At 37.6% G+C, this 21,020-nt stretch overlaps 1 protein-coding gene across 3 annotated transcripts in view; it reads right to left on the reverse strand.

Annotated features, from left to right (window-relative positions):
• Positions 1–21,020, reverse strand: part of GIGYF2 (GRB10 interacting GYF protein 2) — a 136,626-nt gene that overhangs the window by 25,314 nt on the left and 90,292 nt on the right. For all 3 annotated transcript variants that reach the window (XM_041765802.1, XM_041765801.1, XM_041765800.1), the window contains exons 15-21: positions 14,364–14,530; positions 11,782–11,873; positions 10,270–10,377; positions 9,129–9,229; positions 6,773–6,873; positions 4,734–4,895; positions 2,840–2,998 (exon numbers count right to left, since the gene is read on the reverse strand). In XM_041765802.1, the coding sequence (XP_041621736.1) occupies positions 2,840–2,998; positions 4,734–4,895; positions 6,773–6,873; positions 9,129–9,229; positions 10,270–10,377; positions 11,782–11,873; positions 14,364–14,530 (890 nt within the window). The remainder of the gene's footprint in view (positions 1–2,839; positions 2,999–4,733; positions 4,896–6,772; positions 6,874–9,128; positions 9,230–10,269; positions 10,378–11,781; positions 11,874–14,363; positions 14,531–21,020) is intronic.

Consider the following 21,020-nt stretch of genomic DNA (forward strand, 5'->3'; position numbering starts at 1 on the left):
GCCTATGTCTCTGCCTTCTCTGTGTCTAAAATCTTTAAAAAAAAGAAAAAAAATAGGGCTGACCTAAGAGATCACCACCAACTGCAGTAAAGGCTTCTGAAAACTGTTCCTATGCAGAGGCAGAGCTAGCTTTTCAGGGTGCTGGGCTTGAAGAGGCACCAGGACTTTGCAAAGACAGATTACCAAGAAAGCCTCAACCAGCTCTGGAACCAGAGCAACCTTATAAGACCATTTAAATTTCACCACTGATTCACACCCCCTGTAGCCCACAGGTCCTTGAGCACCTCTCTCCTTGACCTATTGTCTATCCCTCTATCTGTCCTGTACCTCGGCTCATTTTCCTTCTGCTTTCCTTCTTCAAAAACCATTGCAGTGTGCCCTCTGAATGCTCCTTGTCCTCCTTCACAGAATCTGCTTACTGTACCTACAATGATGTGTTTTATCCAGATAGTACATTTCTCTTTATTCTCCAGAACTCCAGGCAGATATCGACCACTCTATGAGGACTTCCCTAGCCTTGCCTTTAGGAGGTAGACTTCCCCTCTGCCATTTCATTATGTCCATTTATAATGGACTTTTCTGTTTGCCCTTTTCTGTTTGCTCCTTTTCTGTTTACTCCTAGCCCACCCATGGCAACAACTATTTCCTATCCAAAAATGATTCCTTTCAGGTTTCTTCTTTGCAGACAGAAGATCAGTCACCTCAGACATCTAAAATGCCAGATTTCACTTTTTAAGCTTCCACTGTAACTAGGGCCATCCATGTGATATGATTTAGGCCAAAGGGATGTCTGCTGGAAGGCTTCTAGAAAAGGTATTCTTCTTCTTCCTCGACCCTGCCACCATCCCCAAGAAGGTATTCTTTTGAAACAAAAGAAGCATTAGAGAGGGACCATTCGCTTGCAGGCTGTACAAGGGTATGGTATCCAAAACTCTTAATCATGAGGTGAAAAATCTAAAGTCAAAAGTCAAGCCACCAAGAAACACTAGAGTACAAGTTTGCAAAAGACCTGGATCCTTAATGATAACACTGAGTTACTGAAGTCGTGTATAACTACCTTATCTATTGACAGGCGATCTGTTGTTTAAACTATTTTTAGGTGAATATTTTGGTTTTGCAGCTGAAAGTATCCTAACTGTGGCATTTCTTTCCTGTATAATCATCACCAACATAACCTATGAGCTTAAGGACAGAAACAATTTCTTTTTTTTTTTTTTAATTTATTTATTTATGATAGTCACAGAGAGAGAGAGAGGCAGAGACACAGGCAGAGGGAGAAGCAGGCTCCATGCACCGGGAGCCCGATGTGGGATTCGATCCCGGGTCTCCAGGATCGCGCCCTGGGCCAAAGGCAGGCGCCAAACCGCTGCGCCACCCAGGGATCCCGAAACAATTTCTTTAAAACTTTCATACCTCACTGGGAAACAAGCACAGTAACTGGCATGAACTACTTTAACTGTCACATGAATAAGCCAAATGAGGAATCGATTGACATACAATCTATCCTTGAAGCTATCTACCTCTAATAGAATTTCGGTTGCTCAAAGAGCTTTAGTTAAGGACTTAGGCAAAAGCAGGTAACATTCAGCTTGTGTCGACCTACATGTGTATGTGTGGACTGTCCATAGTGACTTCCTTCCAAAGAGCACAGTGCATGGGGAGAAGAGTGATGTTTACAGTACAGAAACCTATCAGGCACTGCTGCAGGCAGGTCACTAAAGTCTACCCCAGCAGTAATTAGTCACATTGATAATATGTACCCTTGATAGACTGTGATAAAAATGGCACTTTGCCTCTGTGTGATCTACTTTCTAAGCACCCCTAAATCCAACTGAATTGTGAGAAAAACATCAGATGAATTCGTTAGAACTGTCAAAGACCTCAAAAACAAGGAAAGCCTGAGAAACTGTCAAGTGAAGAAGCAGCTGAGGAGACAACTAAATGTAGTACTTTGGATTTGGGATCTGGGAAAAGAAAAAGGACATGAGGAAAAAACTGAAGAAATGTGGAAAAAAAAAACCAAAACTATGGACTTTAGTTAATAACAACACAACAATAATGGTTTAATGTGACAAATGTACCATACTAATGTAAGATAAAAAATAATAGAGGACACTATATTATCATCCAGATTTTTCTGAAAATCTAATACTGTTCTAATATAATAAAGTCTACTAATAAAAAAAAATCTAAGTTCTTAAACATTAAAAAGAAATGCTTTAGTGGTTCTGGCTGCCTGGCAGAATGGCCTGGCTGGACTAGAACTGGAATAGTGCCTACTGTTGCACAGTCTGTGAAAATATGAAGCAGCACTTAATAGAGCACTTTAGAAAAAACAAGAGTACCCTGAGGCAAAAGTGGGTAAAGTGCAGAACCCTCATTTGGTTTTTTTAAAGGGTAGGGACTTCTTTAGATTTCTCTCTGGTATGGGGGTGGCGGTGGGGTTGGTTCTTTGATATTTTATCCAGCTTTCATAATTACCTGTGGGACAGTCATTACAAAAGTAGTTGAGGGTCAGTTAGGTCTCTTATAATAACTCTTAGTAAAATAGGCTATCCTCTTCTTCAAACATTTTCTTATTACAAATGCCTAGCTTCAGAAAAGCAATGACGGGGGTCCCTGGGTGGCGCAGCGGTTTGGCACCTGCCTTTGGCCCAGGGCGCGATCCTGGAGACCCGGGATCGAATCCCACGTCAGGCTCCTGGTGCATGGAGCCTGCTTCTCCCTCTGCCTGTGTCTCTGCCTCTCTCTCTCTCTCTGTATGACTATCATAAATAAATAATTTTAAAAAATTAAAAAAAAAAAAAAAAAGCAATGAGAAGAGCAAGCCATCTGTCACCTGCTTGCGTAACAACTCCTCCTGCTTCCGCCTTTCTTCCTCTTCTCTCCTCCTCTCCTCCAGTCTCCTAAGAGCTTCTTCTTGCTGTTGTCTTTCTTCCTCTTCTCGCTGTCGCCTTAATGCAATTTCTTGCTCCCTTTGGCGTCGCAGAGCTTCTTCCTAAATTTAAAAAGAAAAATGGCAGGTGTGTGTGTGTGTGTGTGTGTGTGTGTGTGAGTGTGTATGAGAGAGAGAGAGAAACAAACTCTGGATCTTGATTAATATATTCCATTATAATTTGAAAAGAAGGATCCCTGGGTGGCGCAGCGGTTCGGTGCCTGCCTTTGGCCCAGGGCGCGATCCTGGAGACCCGGGATCGAATCCCACATCGGGCTCCCGGTGCATGGAGCCTGCTTCTCCCTCTGCCTGTGTCTCTGCCTCTCTCTCTCTCTCTCTCTCTCTCTGTGACTATCATAAATAAATAATAAAAAAATAATAATTTGAAAAGAGACTATGTGTTGCTAAGGCTCTGTTAACAGTAAATATAAAAAGAATACAACCAGGATCTAGAGTAAAAAGTAAATATGTGAGTTGGGAAGTACACATATCAACAATTAAAATAGTTTGTAAAAAAAAAAAAATAAATAAAATAAAATAAAATAGTTTGTATTTAAAGTATTAGTAGTGAGGCACCTGGCTCAGTCCATTAGGCATCCAACCCTTGATTACAGCTCAGGTCATAATCTTAGGGTTGTGGGATCAAGCCCCATGTCAGGCTCTGCACTTTGCAGGGAGTTTACTTGAGACTCTCTCTCCCTCTCCCACTGCTCCTCCCCACCTCCTCATAAATAAATAAATAAATGTATGTATGTATGTATGTCTCCCTCTTCCCCTCCCCCCACCATCCCTATATTAGTGCACACACAGGGTCTTCTACCTAAAAAATAAATGAACAAGGGCACCTGGGTGGCTCAGTGGTTGAACACGATCAGGTTGTGATCCCGGTGTCCTGGGATTGAGTCCTGCATCAGGCTCCTTGCAGGGAGCCTGCTTCTCCCTCTGCCTGTGTCTCTACCTCTCTGCCTCGTCCCCTCTGTCTCTCATGAATAAATAAAATCTTAAAATAATAATAATAATAATAATAATAATAATAATAATAAATAAATAAATAAATAAGATAAACTAGTAGTAGTTAAATAGCACTACACTAAGAGTCAGTCCTAGTTTCTCCATTAGCTACTGAATAAAAGCTGTGTAGTTTAGAACGTGTTCTGAAGAACAAAGTCCCCCATACAAGTACAAAGAAAAGGGTCTCACCATCAAAATAATTTACGAAATACTGAGCAACACAGAATTCAACTGAATTCTTTACTGTAATACTTCTTAGAGCCCTTACATGCTAGTGTAGAGTGTAACTCTAAGAAATATTAGTTCAAATCTAATCTCAGCATGGACCCTTCTGTTCTTCACAGAGTACCTCTTGGGGCCGATAATGGGTATGAAATGTGAGAGAAAGCTGGACTTTGGGGCTATTACAGAGCAGACTATTTCAACTGGGATCTGTAAAAATCCCAACAGAAAAAGGGATCCAGCACAGGAACAGAGAATCCCCAAAAAAGAAATACAAACAGCCAAAATGCATGAAAACTGTTCATCACTGGTTATAAATACTTAAACAAAGACTTAGTTACAATCTAACTAAAAATATTCAAAAGAAATCAACTTCAGTGATGTACCAGGACTGAAGCTACCCCCCAAGGGGATACAAGTGGGTCACAGACATTTCTTCTAAAGGAAGTGAATCTCCTAAGGTTTTAATCCCAATCCTGCCATTAACTCCCTCTGAGAGACCAGCTTCCGAGAACTGAGAATGTGGTTCAGGGCTAATTCTGGGGCAGTGTTCTCCAAGGTATACCTGTTTCCTTCGGGCGAGCTCTTCTTCCTCCCGCCTCTTCCTTTCCTCCTCCTGCTGTCTCCGAAGAATTTCCTCCTGTTGTCTCCGGAGCTCTTCTTGCCTCTTTCGTTCCTCCTCCTCCCGTTTTGCCCTCATTTCTGCCTCTCTTCTCTCCTGTTCTAGCTGTGATTACAAGAAAACACTCTAAGAAACCTGAAGCCAAGCACAGAAACACTCCAACATCACTGACCAGCACCATTAGGAGAAGCCAGAAGATACAGACACTACACCATTCACTGTTGCTTGTACTGCAAATGAGTGATGAAGCTAGCTCTGTGAGAACTCAGCTCTGTTGTGTCGCAGTAAGTACAACAGTGTCATGCTCTTCTAAACTGAATGGATTCTCCTCCTCACTCCACACTACCACATGTCATCGCCTAGACATAGGAGAAAGTGGCCAACAGGAGAGTAATGTCAGAACTCTCTTGGGGTGGCACTTCTGTGCTCATCCCTACAAAGAATTTTCTGATTCAAGATCTAATAGTGTGTCTACAAGGTTTCATTAGCAACACTGTAAAGCTGCTAATGTGAAAAAAACACAGTTCTTTAAAATTTGAAGATCAATCTCCTAACTAGTTCTATAATTTATAGTTCTTAGTTACTAGTCCAATCCAGCACCTAGTTTCCAATCTCACTGCCACATGCCAGTTCAGGCTTTCACTTTCTCATCCACATTTCTAAGAGTCCCTTACTTGGTTTCCCAGCATCCATTTTGCCCACATTCCCCAGCACATCTTAAGTTCCATCAAAATAAATCACTCCAGGGCTTACATTTAATACCATCCTTCACCCTGAAAATAAACCTTAACCCTCTAACAGGACATGTGTAAGGACTCTTATGACTGGCTTGTCTTATCTAAGCCTCCTTGTTCTTCACTAATCAATACCTCAGACACACAAAGTCCCCAGCAGGCCAGACCAAATTATTTAGCTGCTTCTTGAGCCAGTATGTTCTCATGCATTTCTGAGCCTTTACAGGAACTGGCTCCTTTAACTGGATTAAATCCTACTGTTCTTCAAGTGAAAGTCAGTGCAGGTAATACTGTCCATCAACGTAAAACAATTCCTGATGCCCACCTCTCCAACAAGGTGAGAATAGCTAGCCCATATGCTTTCCTGACTACCCTTGTAACTGTGTTACTTACCTGTGTGTCATTGTCTTCTACCCACTTCAAAACACACACACACACACACACACACACACCCCAGACACAAAAGACTGCAGGCTCCTATCCCTCATCATCTACATGTTCCCAGCACAAAGCACTACAGTACTAGAACACTCTCCAGAATTAGCTGAATTATGGTCTCTTACTCATTTACGGAGACAGACCCTGACCCATGAACCCCTTCTACGTTCTGGACCCTCTAAGGAGACTGCCACTACCTCAGAGGATAAGAACACATTAAGTATTAAATAGGAACAAGATTCTCCCAGAGGCATGAGGACCGAGAATCATTATAACAGCAATAACTGTTGGTAAGACATCCTTAGCTGACAAGTAATAAAAACCAGAATTCAAGACTTCCTGCTACTCCAGAAGACGTGAATGGAACACAGGATTTAATGTTAATGTTGAGCTTTTCAACCACATGTCTGGGTACAGTAAGAAATGTAAACTAACACCACTATAAAGATTCAATGTGAAAACTTAAGCCACAGATCAATGGTCTGATAAGCAATGCAGTGCATATTTTCCTAGGTCTTAGGAAAGTGTTTAACAAGTGTTTATACCATAAATAATGTAATTAAAGTATACATATGATCATAATCATTAATGTGTCAACCAACAACCAATTAATTTAGTTTGCTAATTTTCATTGTTTGAGGTCTTTTTTGGGAGAAGAGGGAATGGTAAGGATAGAATATGAATGTGCTTATTCCACTAAGTAACAGTAAACTAACAGGAAAAAGTAGAGCTAGCAAGAGAGACATCAGTAAACAAATGCCATCCTACAGCTGGAAAGCAAGCACTGCTATGGGAGAATGAGTTTCAGACCTTTGCAGCTTTGGCCTTCTCCATCTGCTGAAGCTGTTCAAGGGCTGGTCCTGGAGTTGTGGTGTCAAGGGGAAGATCCCATACACTACCACTTTCCCAAACTGTAAAACAATAAGGAAAAAAGTGAGGGATATCAGAGCTTTTATATATATATAATATATATATATATATATATATAAAAGCATATATATATATATGGATATATATACACATATCCATATATATATCCACAAGCATAAGCTGTTTCCCTGTCCCTGAATGAGCTCATACTGCTTTTAGGCAGACTAAACTGCCACTGAACTCTGGTTTAAATCAATATCCTTCACCCATCTAGAAGGAAATAAATTACCAGACATTTGCTAGGAAACTAATTTCATCTTCAAAAACCCTGTAAGAGGGGCACCTGAGTGGCTCACTTGGTTGAACATCTGATTCTTGATTTTGGTTCAGGTCATGATCTCAGGGTCATGAGATCGAGCCTGGTATTGGGCTCCACACTGGGCGTGGAGTCTGCTTAGGATTCCTTCCCTTCCTCTCCCCACCCCCCACCCCGCCCTCTCCCTTTCCTGGTGCCCCTCTCCCACTCCCTCCCCTCCCTCTCTCTTAAAACAAACCAACTCTGTATCTATTCATATCCCTCATCTTTACAGATGAATAAGCTAAGGATCAGGAGTAGTTCCATAACATTCCCAAGGACACACACCAAGCATGTGGCCATGCCAAGATTTAAATCCCAGTGTGTTAAATGATCCCAAAGCCCACAGCATTCCCAGCAGCCATACAAACTCTTATTGCACACTCAGTAGAGTGGGGTCAAGAGAGGTATATAACTGTGAAACTAGAGAGCGAGCATTAAGTAGTTGCACGATATTATGAATGTATTAAATGCCACTGAATTGCTCATCTAAAAATGGTTAATGTTCTGCTAAGTGAAATTTCACTTCAAAGAGAGAGAAAGAGGTATAGCTGGAGCTAGGGAAGCCTCTGGAAAGGCTGGGAAGATCTCACAAATGACAATGGGTCCTGCTGACAGCACAAGGTCAGATGAAGTAGTAAACAGATAAAGATTTCTGAGTCTATTTTCCTATTGCCAGCAAAAGGTTTGCTGATATCACTTTCCAGCATTCTCTATTCCCTATATCCCTACTTCTGTACTATAAATGATTGGTTGTAGAAAACCAACGGACTATTTGTAAAAGGCCTTGATCATTCCACACCCAAAGAAAGAAACTGCTTAATAAGGTATTTACAAACAGTTCCCCCAAAACTGGAGAATATTTTAGCATCATAACTATAAATGGCTACTAAGAAAAAAATAAGGTACACAGAGTAGGGAAAGTTGATGAAGGATGATAATCAGTCCTTCTCCTGATATAATCCCCAGGACCGGTATTAGCAAGAGAACTACAGCCTGAAAAGCTCAAGGGCTTTAAGAAAAATCCATCAATGGGGCAGCCCTGGTGGCTCAGAGGTTTAGCGCCACCTTTGGCCCAGGGTGTATTCCTGGAGTCCCGGGATTGAGTCCCACATCAGGCTCCCTGCATGGGACCTGCTTCTCCCTCTGCCTGTGTCTCTGCCTCTCTCTCTCTGTGTGTCTCTCATGAATAAATAAATAAAATCTTAAAAAAAAAAAAAGAAAAATCCATCAATGCCTATGGTTCCTGAGAATTGTCAACACCAACTATAACCTCTTGTAAGGACTGTCCATGGTTCAAACTACCCACATCTGCAGTTATCAAATCTTAAAAACCATAAGTGTTCCACCAATATCAAGACTTAAAAAAAAAATTCCAGCTCCAAAATTTCTAATTTGATGCAAAAAGATCAGAGAATAAGGTAGGGTGCTCACTTTAAAGCAGCCTTTTCTCATCTCAAAACTTCTGGGTGCCTGCAGTGTTAAGCTATATATATTAATCCTTCACTCAAAAGAAAAAATGTTTTTACTTAAGCTTTTTTTTTTTTTTTCCCACTCTGGCAAAAGAAATAAAAAGAACATTTCAAAAAACTTTTCTTTTTTTTAAAGATTTTATTTATTCATGAGAGACACACACACACAGAAAGGCAGAGACACAGGCAGAGGGATCCCTTAAAAGACTTTTCCACACTGGTAGAGCAACATAAAGAGAGAGGCTGATTCAAATTCATGAAATTTATCTACTAAACACTTCTGGCAAATCCTTAACAGTGTATTTTCAATAATATTTTTCAATCCTTTGCTGGCGTCTATTAAAAAATGAGACTTTTTGTTAATATTCAATATAAAATGGTTCAAAAGTGACATATTTTTTAAAAGCTGAATTATAAAATAAAAGTCTAAATCCTTGGAGCTACCCTAAAGGCCAATCTAAATTTTTACCTGTAGGCTGTGAGGCTGTTGGTTGAAGCTCCCAGATAGAACCAGTATCTGGCACCGACACAGACCTAGTTACTGAAGGAATGATGTTCTGATCAGATATTCTGCAAAAGGGAAATAAAAAAATTAACTTGTTCTTGTCATTTGCAAAAATAAAGAGGAATTTCCACATTATTGGCAGGTTTTCCCAGCTATTTAGCCAGAAAACTCCTTCATTGTTTTAACTAAAATGTAACACCACCAAAGTGTTTAGGAGAGGAACAAAGATAGAGGCCCAGTTATTACCCTTCTGGAATCAAGGTATTAACAAATGTTGATTTCTAAAGGAATATACCTATATTCTTTAAAAAAACAAAACAAAAAAACAAACAAACAAAAAAACCAGAATATGTCAGTAAGAATAACAGAGCCAGCTTGTTATAATGAAAAACCCATAGACCATAAGTCAAAAGGTCTTCGTTTTATTCCTTTGAAGTCTTCTGTGTAGTATGTCAACTGAGTCCTTTCATCTCTTGGTGTATCAGTTATCCATCCGTCAACTGGCACCTTACCGCTTAACCTGCCTACCTCACTAGATGGGTTAGGACTCAAGAGAGAAATGTAGAAGGTTTTGGTCAAATTGGACAGTAAGATTTTTAAGAAGGTCATCGATACCTCTGAAGGAAATACAAGTATTGCCCTGAATGATAATCTGAAACTACAGAAATTTAAGACTTCTAGCATAATTTCCTTTTCCTCAGACTTAACTGAATGGCTTTTGGGTTCTGGAAGAGTTTAACTCTATATGGCAGTGTGAATATCTTTCTTGAGTTCTCATGGGTGAAAAGGAGATTAAACTTCTAGACTATAATTTTGTTGTTGGTTCTTTAAGAATATACTGCTTTTTCAATGTTCTCATTATTCTGTGATTCTTATTCCAAATTTATCCTCTATTAGTACAAAGACCAAAAATGCTTTATTGCCAGCTTAGTTATTATTTTTAAAAGCTATATTCTGTTTTTACACATAATACACACATGTGCCATGTGTGGGTATTTTGATACCAGAGTTCATACATTATACCAACATTTCCTTTCTTCTCTTTAATACACACACACACACACACACACACACAATGTTAACACATCACGGAATGATGACCAACCTCATTTTCAGGGCCTGGAACTGTTGGAGAAGAAGTGCCAACTGCTGCTGCTGCTGTGAAGACAAAGCTGCTTTCTGTTGTTGAGCCAAAACCTGTGCATACTGCTGTCTTCAAAAAGTAAAATAAAGTGTAACCTGTCAATCCACATTTAGTGCACTTTACCGAGATACTGAAAAGCAAAGGTTGGTCTACCACCCCCCAAAAAACCACTAGAAATAGCTATCAAATAAATTTTAACAATTCTTCATGATAGTTATACAGAAAATTCTGTCATTCTGTCAAAAAACTGAACTTCTAGATAACATGATGAAAGAGGACAGCAAGAAAAAAAAAATTACAAAATGTCAAAAACTAGCAAACTCCCCAAAACTAATGTCAGAAGGCAAATGAAAAATAAAACAGATTCGAACTATTTCCACATGAAGCACCTTTTGCAAAAATAAAAATAACTTGTATAAAGATTCTTAAAATTTATGTTTCAGCTTAGAAAATTTTAGGTTAAGATTTTTTTCACTAGATCAGGGGTAAACAATTTTTTTCTGCAAAGAGCCAGACAGTAAATATTTTCAGCTTTGCAGGCCACATGCAACTATTTAATTCTGCCACTGCAGTGCAAAAGCAGCCATAGACAACACACCAACATATGTGTGTAGCTGTGTTCCAAATAAAACCCTACTTATGGGGCACCTGGGTGACTCAGTGGCTGAGCATCTGCCTTCAGCTCAGGGCGTGATCCCAGGGTTCTGGGATCGAGTCCCACATTAGGCTCCCCACAGGAGCCTGCTTCTCCCTCTGCCTATGTCTCCCATGAATTAAAAAAATTAAAAAATAAAAAAACCTGCTCATGACAACAGGGACCAAGCTGGTTTGCCAATCTTTGCACCAGATGACAGTAAATCTTACTGCTTCTACCAAAAGGACACATAATTCAAGTGATTTTGCCATTATTCCACATCACTACTAACAGTATAAATTTTTACTTCTTCTCTGCCCTCTCAACTATGTTTTTTCTCTGGCATTCAAAGTTGAGCCATTTAATTCTTAAAATGCTTGTTGTTTCTTGCTTTAGGAGCTAACGAGCTTGCAAAATTATAGTTAATGTGTCATTTTCTGTAATTTTCTGGTACTTATAAAGGTAAGACCAAACTCCAAATATATAGTGGTAACATGGCACTAACTGGGTTACTGAAGTATCTTATAAACTTTTAGTTCTCTGCTATAAAAAGTAAAACATGGGAGATTATATCTAAAGGCACTTTGGGGCTCCTGGGAGGCTTAGCCAATAGAGTCATACTCTTGGTTTCGGCTCAGGTCATGATATTGGGGTCCTGAAATGGAGCCCACATGGCACTCCGCATTTAGGGGGAAGTTTGTTTTTCCCTCTCCCTCTGCCCCTCCCCCCGACTCATGTGTACACACTCTCTCTCAAATAAATAAAATCTTCAAAAAAAATTTTTTTAAATAAAGGCACTTTGAATAATGCAGGGTACCCTACTGTATTATTGCTCTTACTGTATTAAGAACTGCTGGTACTGAAGGTGCTGCATTTGGTACAAGGCAGTGAGCTCCTGCTGCCTGGTCAGTCGTTCCTGGTCCAACTCTCCCTAGGAGTGAAGGGGTAGGGAAAGAAATACCACTGAACAAACTGCAAAGAGCCTAAAAGCCATTTACTACATACATCTGAAAGCAAAGTCAATCTCAGATCTTTACAAGCCACTCTCTCTTTATGCCCCAAATGCTTTTCTTAAAAAGTTCTTTAAAGGCTAAACAATGCCATCTAGTGGAAGGAGGTGGTGTCTGCATTTTAAAGAGATTCCCTATGGTGGGAAAGGGGTCCTCATTTCAGCAGTTGTTCTCCCCTCCTACCCTTGAAGCTAAATATTATACTGTACTCCAGTCATTACTGTAACTAAAAAATATATTATTTCCCAATGTTAAAAGTGATCTCTAAATTTGGAGATCACACAGAAATTAGAGAAATAGGACAAAACAGGAGTAAAATTACAGAAGTTAATGTGACAGTAGGAATTTTACAAGGGCCCCTAATGAATATAGAGAACAATGTAGATATATGTCTTGTCAAAGATGCTGAGCAGTTTTAAATTAACGGAATATGAAAGAGCTTTGAAAATTGTAACTGTCAACCCTAAAATTTGGTGTTTCTATTACTATTCTATTACTATTCTATTCTATTCTATTCTACTATTCTATTACTATTCTATTACTCCATCATGAGTTGGAAAAAATACAGTTTTTTAGTTTGTATTTTCAAATAACATAGCTGGAATTTAAATTCTGAAAAGTTAAAATTGGGAGAAAGAATGAAATGTGAAGTATAAGATAACAAATAATGAAGACATAAGGGTGACACAGACTAAGGCAAGTCATTAATGAACAGTTTATCTCTTTATTATACAGAAAGTAGGCTTTGAAATAAAATATTTGATACACAATTTGGAGGGGTGGAGATCATTTCAAATTCAGGAACATTTTTCTTTTCTATTAAATACGGGAAGGTGGAAGCTACACTAGATTAATCTAAAATGTCTACATAAAAACCTACATTTCAAGGTATATTCATCATCAAAGTGAACTCTCTTACCAGTGCTACTCAGGGCAACGACAATAACAGCTGACAGAAACAGAGCTTGCCATGATTCTGCCCCTTAAGTAAGTCTAACTGAGGCTCAGCTCCTATACCTGGAAGTCAGGAAATGGGCTAGAGCAACCATGCCAAGCTCCAAGGGATGAATTTTCAGCACTGAAACATGCACAATAACTCATCCCAATTTCAGAAAAGGGAAATAAAGCTCAAACTTGGTATATAAGTTAAATGTTTATACAATAATTTTTCTTTGTATTTACAACAGAAATGTCAGAAATAATCTCCCTCACCTAGAACTTGTCACTGCTCTCCAAATTATAGGAGGTTTTGCCCATCAGTGGATTGTGACACTGATTACTAGGTCAAGATAAACATTCATATAGAAAGGAAGGAAGGGAGGGAGGGAAGAAAATATGTGCATGGCACAAAATGTTCTGTAAAATTTCTTTCACAAAAATATACATATGGTTATGAATGTAAAGAGTAGTAATGTAAAACTCACTCTTATTTTCCTACAGGCTGTGGCCAAACAAGTTTGATGGCCACTGTTCTTACCTATAAACCCCTGTGACCATAGAGTTTGAGGCCTATTTGCCCTCATCTCGAACCCATCACAAGGCCTAGCACAGGCCCTCACTATGTAGCTGATGAATAAATCAATGGTGACTGTTATTGCAGTGACCCAGTGTTCCCACTAAAGGTATCTGACTATGGCCACTTCTGACTACTGCAGCCACCCAACACTCCAACCTGGAGAAGGAAACATAAAGCACAGATTCGAGGCCCTCCAAAAGGAATTCTACAGGGAGAAGGGAGAAGCAGCTGCAGAGAGGTACAATTTCCCCTTTCAAAGATATTCCAGTGCCAGTATATGAGGTATGTTACATTATGAATCAATTTTCAGTTACAATACCAGTAACTAATATTTAAAAAAAGAAAAAATCTTCAAAATATTCCAAAGCACTAAATTTTTTTTATTAGCAACATTTATTTGCTTTAAGATAAACCTAAAATTTAGGAATTTTATGAGTCAGCAACCAAGTGGCAAACAGAGGGAAGGGAAGAAGGGAAGGGAAAGAGGAGAATGTGCATTCTAACCAGATGCAAAAAGGAACTCTAAGAAGTCAACAGAATTGAAGCTCAATAAAGTTAAAAGCTCTGAAGTGAGTTTAGAAAATTAGGAGCCAGAACACGTAGGACCTAGTAGGCAAGACAGAGTAAGATGTTCTTTATTCTACACCTGCTAGAAGAAAGCTACTGAAGGTTTTCCTTTAGAATTTAGGGATTGGAGGGTGAACACAGGTATTTGAGTTCTAAAAAGATCACTATAGCTAGGTATGCAGTCCCCAATTCAGACTGTCCATTGTCATTTCAATTACTCCCAAAAAATGCAGTTTCTTCCTTGTAAGATGCAACATCTGCATTGTGTTTACAAAGAGAAGTGTTTCTGCACCTCTTATGTGTTCTGAGAGAGCTGTAAGGTACTTACCATATGAGGAGGGGGAGCTGGGCCGGGAGAGAAGGGAACCCTTCCCCACATTTTCATGATATCACCAAGAGGTTGGAAGCTTTCATCACATGCTCTCTTCACCAATAAAGACATAGTAAAATAACCCGCCTGAAACCATTCCGCCATCTCCTGATTATTGAAGGGACCTATAATAGCACCAATTAAACAGAAGGGCAATAAAAATCCTTTCAGACTGAAGACGAAAAAAATATTTTCTGAGTCTGATCCTTAACCAAAGATACAACTTGTTTGAGGTCTATCAAATATTTTGTATGATATTTTAATTTAATCCATCCCCAGAGGCAGTTAAAAAGGCTTCTAACTAATAAAATGCAACAGAAATGATTTTGAAATAAGACTTCTGTCTATACATCCCAAATTCTCTGTGGCACTTTAATTATTTTAAGAAGTGTAATTGTCTCCATTTCACTTGATCTCTACAATTCATTTGTCAGAGTTCATAAAAATGAGTGTTTTTGTTAGATTTTGTATTACTTAGGCATAAATATAAACATATAGTTAGGCTAAATATGCTTTTCTCTAATTTTTATTTTCTGCCAGATTATTAAAGGTTAAGCAAAGTATAAGCAACAATCTATTAAATTAAGATAAATTGCAGTTTATTTACCCAGGTATGACTAAATTTGGCCAGGGGCATGGGGGATGGGGGGTAATGTTAACATTCTCTAGATGTTTTACAATTAAAAATTAAATATTTTATAGAAAAAAACAACAAATGCACTCTGATTCATATCCATTCATTCATTCATTCACTCAATATTTACTGAACACCAATTATATGGGTCTAGGCCATGGGAATACAATAGTAAATAAAACAAAGCCCTAGAACATCCATTTCTGGGAAGATAGAATAGATGTACTTGTCCCTGCTCCTTCTGCTAAATTCAACAAAAAACCCTACACATTATATACAAAAGAAACAAAAGATGACCCCGAAGAGTAGAGAGAAAAAAAGCAGACTTGCTAGAGCCTTGGAGCCTAAGGAACCACATAGTGGTGGTGAATTCCCTGACTTTTCATTTTACCTCATGTATCCCAAATTTGGAGAAGTCGTCAGTAACAAAAAACATAACCCAATATATACAACTAAAAATATGACACAATTATATGCTACCTACAAGAAAGTCATTTTAAATATAATATAGGCAAGTTGAAAATAAAAGGATATAACTCTGGGAAACAAACAAGGGGTAGTGGAAGGGGAGGTGGGCAGGGGGATGGGGTGACTGGGAGGGGGGCACTTGACAGGATGAGCACTGGGTGTTATGCTATATGTTGGCAAATCCAACTCCAACAAAAAAATATACAAAAAATAAAAAAATAAAAACAAAACCATTTTTAATTGGAAAAAAAAAGAAAATAAAAGGATAGAAAAAGATATATCATGCAAGTGTTAATTAAGGGGGGAAAAAGGCTGGAATAGCTATATTAGTATTTGATAAAGTAGACTTCAAAGCAAAGAAAATTAACAGAGACAGAGAGGATATTATGTATTAACAAAGGGTCAATCCACCAAAAAGACACAGTAATTATAAAAATGTATACACCAAACAAAGCTGCAAAAATACATGAAGCAAAATCTAATAAAATTATAAAGACAGAGAAATCCTCAGTTACAGATGAAGACCTCAACACCATTCCCACAACAACCGATATAATTAGACAGAAAACCAACAAGATTACAGAGCTCAACAAAACCATCAATGAACAAGGTCCAACTGATGTTTACAGGATGCTCCAGACAGCAAAATAAACATTCTTTTCAAGTACCCATAGAACATACAGCAAAATGAACTATACTGAGCCATAAAGAAGTCTCAAAAAAATTTTAAAAACTGAATTATATACGGTGTGTTTTTCAACCACAATAAAATCAAGCCAGAAATCATTAACAGAAAGATAACAGGAAAACTCCAAACACTTGGAAACTAAACACATTCCAAGTTATCCACAAGTAAAAGTGGAAGTCTCATGAGGGCCTGGATGGCTCAATTCAAAGAGTATATGGCTCTTGATCTCAGGATCATGAGTTCAATATGGTATAGAAATTACTTAAATATATATTTTTTAAAGTGGAGGTTTCAAGGGCAATCAAAAAAAAAAAAAAAAATATATATATATATATACCGAACTGGAGGCACCTGGGTAGCTTAGTCAGTTAAGCGTCCAACTCTTGATTTTGGCTCATATCATGATTTCAAGGTTGTGAGATCAAGCCCCCAGTCAGGATCACATGCTAGGCATGGAGACTGCTTAATATTTTCTCTTCTTCTTCCTCTGCAATCCCCCACCTCTCTCTCTCTTAAGAAAAAAAAGTACACTGAACTGAATGAAAATGAAAATACATGTATAAAAATTTGTGGTACTCAGTTAAAGTGCTGAAAGAGAAATTCACAGTATTAAATGCTTACATTAGAAAAGTCTCAAATCAATAATATAAGCACCCACCCTCAAGACCCTAGAAAAAGAGAAGCAAACCCTAAAAAGGAAGAAAGAAATAATAAAGAGCACAACTCAATGAAACTGAAAACAACAATAGTGAAAAATATCGAAGTTGATTCTTTGAAAAGATCAATAAAATTATCAAGTATCTAGCAAGACTAGCAATGACAAAAGAGAAATGAACAAATTACCAAGATCAGGAATAGAAACAGGGGCCATCACTAGAGAACCTGAAAATATCAAAAAGAAAATAAGGGAATACTCCAAATAACTCTACCCACACAAATTTGACATCTTAGATGAAATAGATGAATTCATCAAAAAACACAAACTACCAAATTAACTCATATTAAATCAGTAATTTAAATAGCCCCTGTAACTATTGGGGATATTGAATTTTATGATTCCCCCAAAATAGGGCATCTGGCTGGCTCAGTCATATAACTCTTGATCTCAAGGTTGTGAGTTCAAGTCCCATGTTTGGCATGGGGCCTATTTTAAAATTAAATTAAATTAAATTTAAATTAAGTTAAATTCCCAAAAGAGAAGTCCCCAGATGGTTTCACTAGAGAATTCTACAAAACATTTAAAGAAAAATTAAAAAAAAAAAAAAAAGAAAGAAAAATTAACACCAACCCTAAATAATCTTCCAGAAAATAGGAGAGGGAGTTAATTTCCCAGTTCATTTTATGAAGCTAATATTACTGATAATAAAATTAGACAATGATGGGGATCCCTGGTGGCTCAGCAGTTTAGCGCCTGCCTTTGGCCCAGGGCGCAATCCTGGAGACCTGGGATCGAGTCCCACATCGGGCTCCTGGCATGGAGCCTGCTTCTCTCTCCTATGTCTCTGCCCCCTCCTCCCCTCTATCATAAATAAATAAATAAATCTTTAAAAAAAATAAAAATAAAATAAAATAAAATTAGACAATGAGAATATATATATAAAAAAAACTACAAAACAGAGAATATATATATATATATAAAAAAACCTACAAGACAACATGCCTCATGAACACAAAAATCCTTAACTAAACATTACCAAACAGGATCTAGCAATATATAAAAAGAGTTATACACCCTGAATAAAAGGGGTTTACTCCAAGGATGTAAAGCTTCTTCAATATTCAAAATGTAACCAATTTAATCCACCATACTAAAATTGTTAAAGAAGAAAGATCACAGGAACATATCAACAGATACAGAAAAGGATTTGACCAAATCCAATACCAACTGTAATAAAAACTCTCAAAAAATAAAGTATCTTCCTCAACTTCATAAAGGGTATCTATAAAAAGCCAGCAACTAACATTACACTTAATTATTAAAGACTGAATGTCTTCCCCTTAAAATAGGAACATAGGAAAGAGAAAGCAAGTATATCTGCTTCCACTCATCACAGTCAACACAGTGTTGGAATATACAATAAAGCAACAAAAGGAAATAAAAGATATAGGTTGGAAACAAAAAAAAAAAAACTGTTGCTATTTACAGATGACACTAATGTCTACAAAGGAAATCAATCCTACAGAATCTAACATTAACCACAAAAAAACTCCTAAAACTAATAAATGAACTCAGCAAGGTCACAGACTAAAGAGAAACATCCAAAACTCAATTCTATGTAGTAACAATGAACACAAAGACATTGAAATAAAATTTATAATTACTCAAAAATCAAATAGCTGCAAATCTAATAGAGTGTGTATCTATTCTAAAAACTACACAAGCTCATAGACTGGAAAAGTTAACATGAGAAACATGTCAATTTTCTTCAAAATAACAGAGGTTTAACATAGTTCCTATTAAAATCTCAGCAAGATATTTAAATATAGATTTCTTAATATATTTATATGGTAAATATAGATAATATTATTCTAAAATTTATATGGAAAGGTATAGAAACTAGGAAAGCTAAAAACTATTTTGATAAAAATAAACTAGGAGGAAAAAAAGGGGAGGAATTAGTCTATCCAATTTCAAGATGTATTATATAGCTACAATAATCAAGACTGTGATATTGGTGGAAAGACAGACACACAGATCAGTAGAATAAAGAACACAGAAACAGACCAACATAAATATGCCCAACTGAATTTTAACTAAGATACAAAAGCAATCTGAAAGAGGAAAGATGGTTTTCAACAAACGGTTCTAGAGTAACTAGACATCCATCAGCAAAAAAAACCCCCCACTTTGACCTAAGTCCCATTCATTACACAAAAATTAACTCAAAATAGATCATAGAGTTGGATCTCCTAGCTGGCACACTGAGTTGAGCAACTGACTCTTGGTTTCAGTTCAGGTCAGTCATGATCTCAGGGTAGTGGGATTAAGCACCACATCAGGCTCCCTGCTCAGTGTGGAGTCTGCTTGAGACTCTCTCCCTCTGCCCCTTTTCCTGGCTTCCTCTCTCTCTCAAATAAATAAATCTTAAAAAAAAAAAAAAAAAAAAAGATTGGAGAATTAAATGTAAAACAAAAACTATAAACTATTTTGGAAAGGAAATTTGGGATGTGAAGCCAGGAAAAGAGTTCTTTTGTCTCAGACCTACTACCAAAAACACAATCTATAAAAGGGAAAAACTGATCAACTGGACTTCATCAGTATTTAAAACTTTTGATCTGTGAAGGACTCTGTTATGAGGATAAAAAGATACAGATGGGAGAAAATATCTGCAAACCACATATCTATATATATAAAGAAGTCTCAAAACTCAAAGGTTAAAAAAAAAGCAAACAATTAGAACATGGGTAAAAAACCATGAAGAGACAGTTTACTAAAGAGAATAAACAACCAATAAACACATTAAAAGATGCTCAAAACCCCAAACTACAGTGAGGTATCACTACACAGTATGTCAAAACAGCTAACATAAAAAATATACTGTCAAGGATATGAAGAAACCAAGTAACTCATAGATTGCTGCGGGAATACAAAATGGTTCAGCCCTTCTGGAAAACAGTATGGCAATTTCCATACAATCTAGCAATTGCACTCCTCGGTATTTATATCTCAGAAGAATGAAGAGTTGTGTTAACACAAAAGCTTACCTATAAATATTTAACAACTTTATCGTAATAGCCAAAAATGAGGGGCACCTGGGTGGCTCAGTTAAGTATCTGACTCCTGGTTTCGACTCAAGTCATCTCAGAGTTCTGAGATGGAGCCCCACATCAGGCTCTGCGCTCAGAACAGAGTCTGATTGAGATTCTCCCCCCTTTCTCCCTCTGCCCCTCCCCACTATGCACACTCTCTAAAATAAATAAATCTTAAAAAAAAAAAAAAAAAAGCCAAAAACAGGAACCCAGACACCCTTCATGGATGAAATGGTTAAACTATGTTATATCTGTGTCATGGATGTACTACTCAGTAAATAAAGAGAAACTGCTGATATATGTAACAACCTGTATCAATCTCCTGAGAATTATGCTGAGTGGAAAAAAAAAATTTTCCATTGGATAGAAATGGATTCCATTTATGTAACATTCTTGAAATGACAAACTATAGAAATGGGGAATAGATTAGTGGTTGCCAAGTGTTAAGGAGTGGGCAAGGGTGGGAAGAAAATGTATGCGGCTATTCAAGTTACACGTTAGATAGAAACGTTCTGAATCTTGACTATATCAAAGTCAATATCCTGGCTGGATATTGTACTATAGTTTTGCATTAGATTACCAGTGTGAGAAACTGGGTAACATAAAATCTCTACTATTTCTTACAACTGCATGTGAAGCTACAATTGTCTCAAGGTAAATTTAATTAAAACACACCTCCATGTGTTTTAATTAAAACACACAGTCCTCAACTTGGGGGCACACTCTGTCTCTCCAGTTGCAATCCCTAAAACACTGAATAAACACTTTTGATTGTTTTACAAACAAAACAAAAAAACAAAAACAAAACCCAAACATTTGCACAGTCCTGCTTCCAATGTACCTACATTCTACAGGAATATAAACAGATCATGAACAAATATATACAGAACCAGACAGTACTCGATGCTATGAAGGAGAATAAGGGGAAAGGGTAATGAGACTGCGAATGGAAAAGGAGTTAGTACACTGGAGAGGGGTCACAGGGTATACTTGGTAAAACACTATCATGAAACGGACACTAATATAGTCAACCAATTTCAGGTTATAAACAAAGATTTCAAAAGCAGAAATGAAG

The sequence above is a fragment of the Vulpes lagopus genome, chromosome 8 (assembly GCF_018345385.1).
Source record: "Vulpes lagopus strain Blue_001 chromosome 8, ASM1834538v1, whole genome shotgun sequence".
Classification (NCBI taxonomy): Eukaryota; Metazoa; Chordata; class Mammalia; order Carnivora; family Canidae; genus Vulpes; species Vulpes lagopus.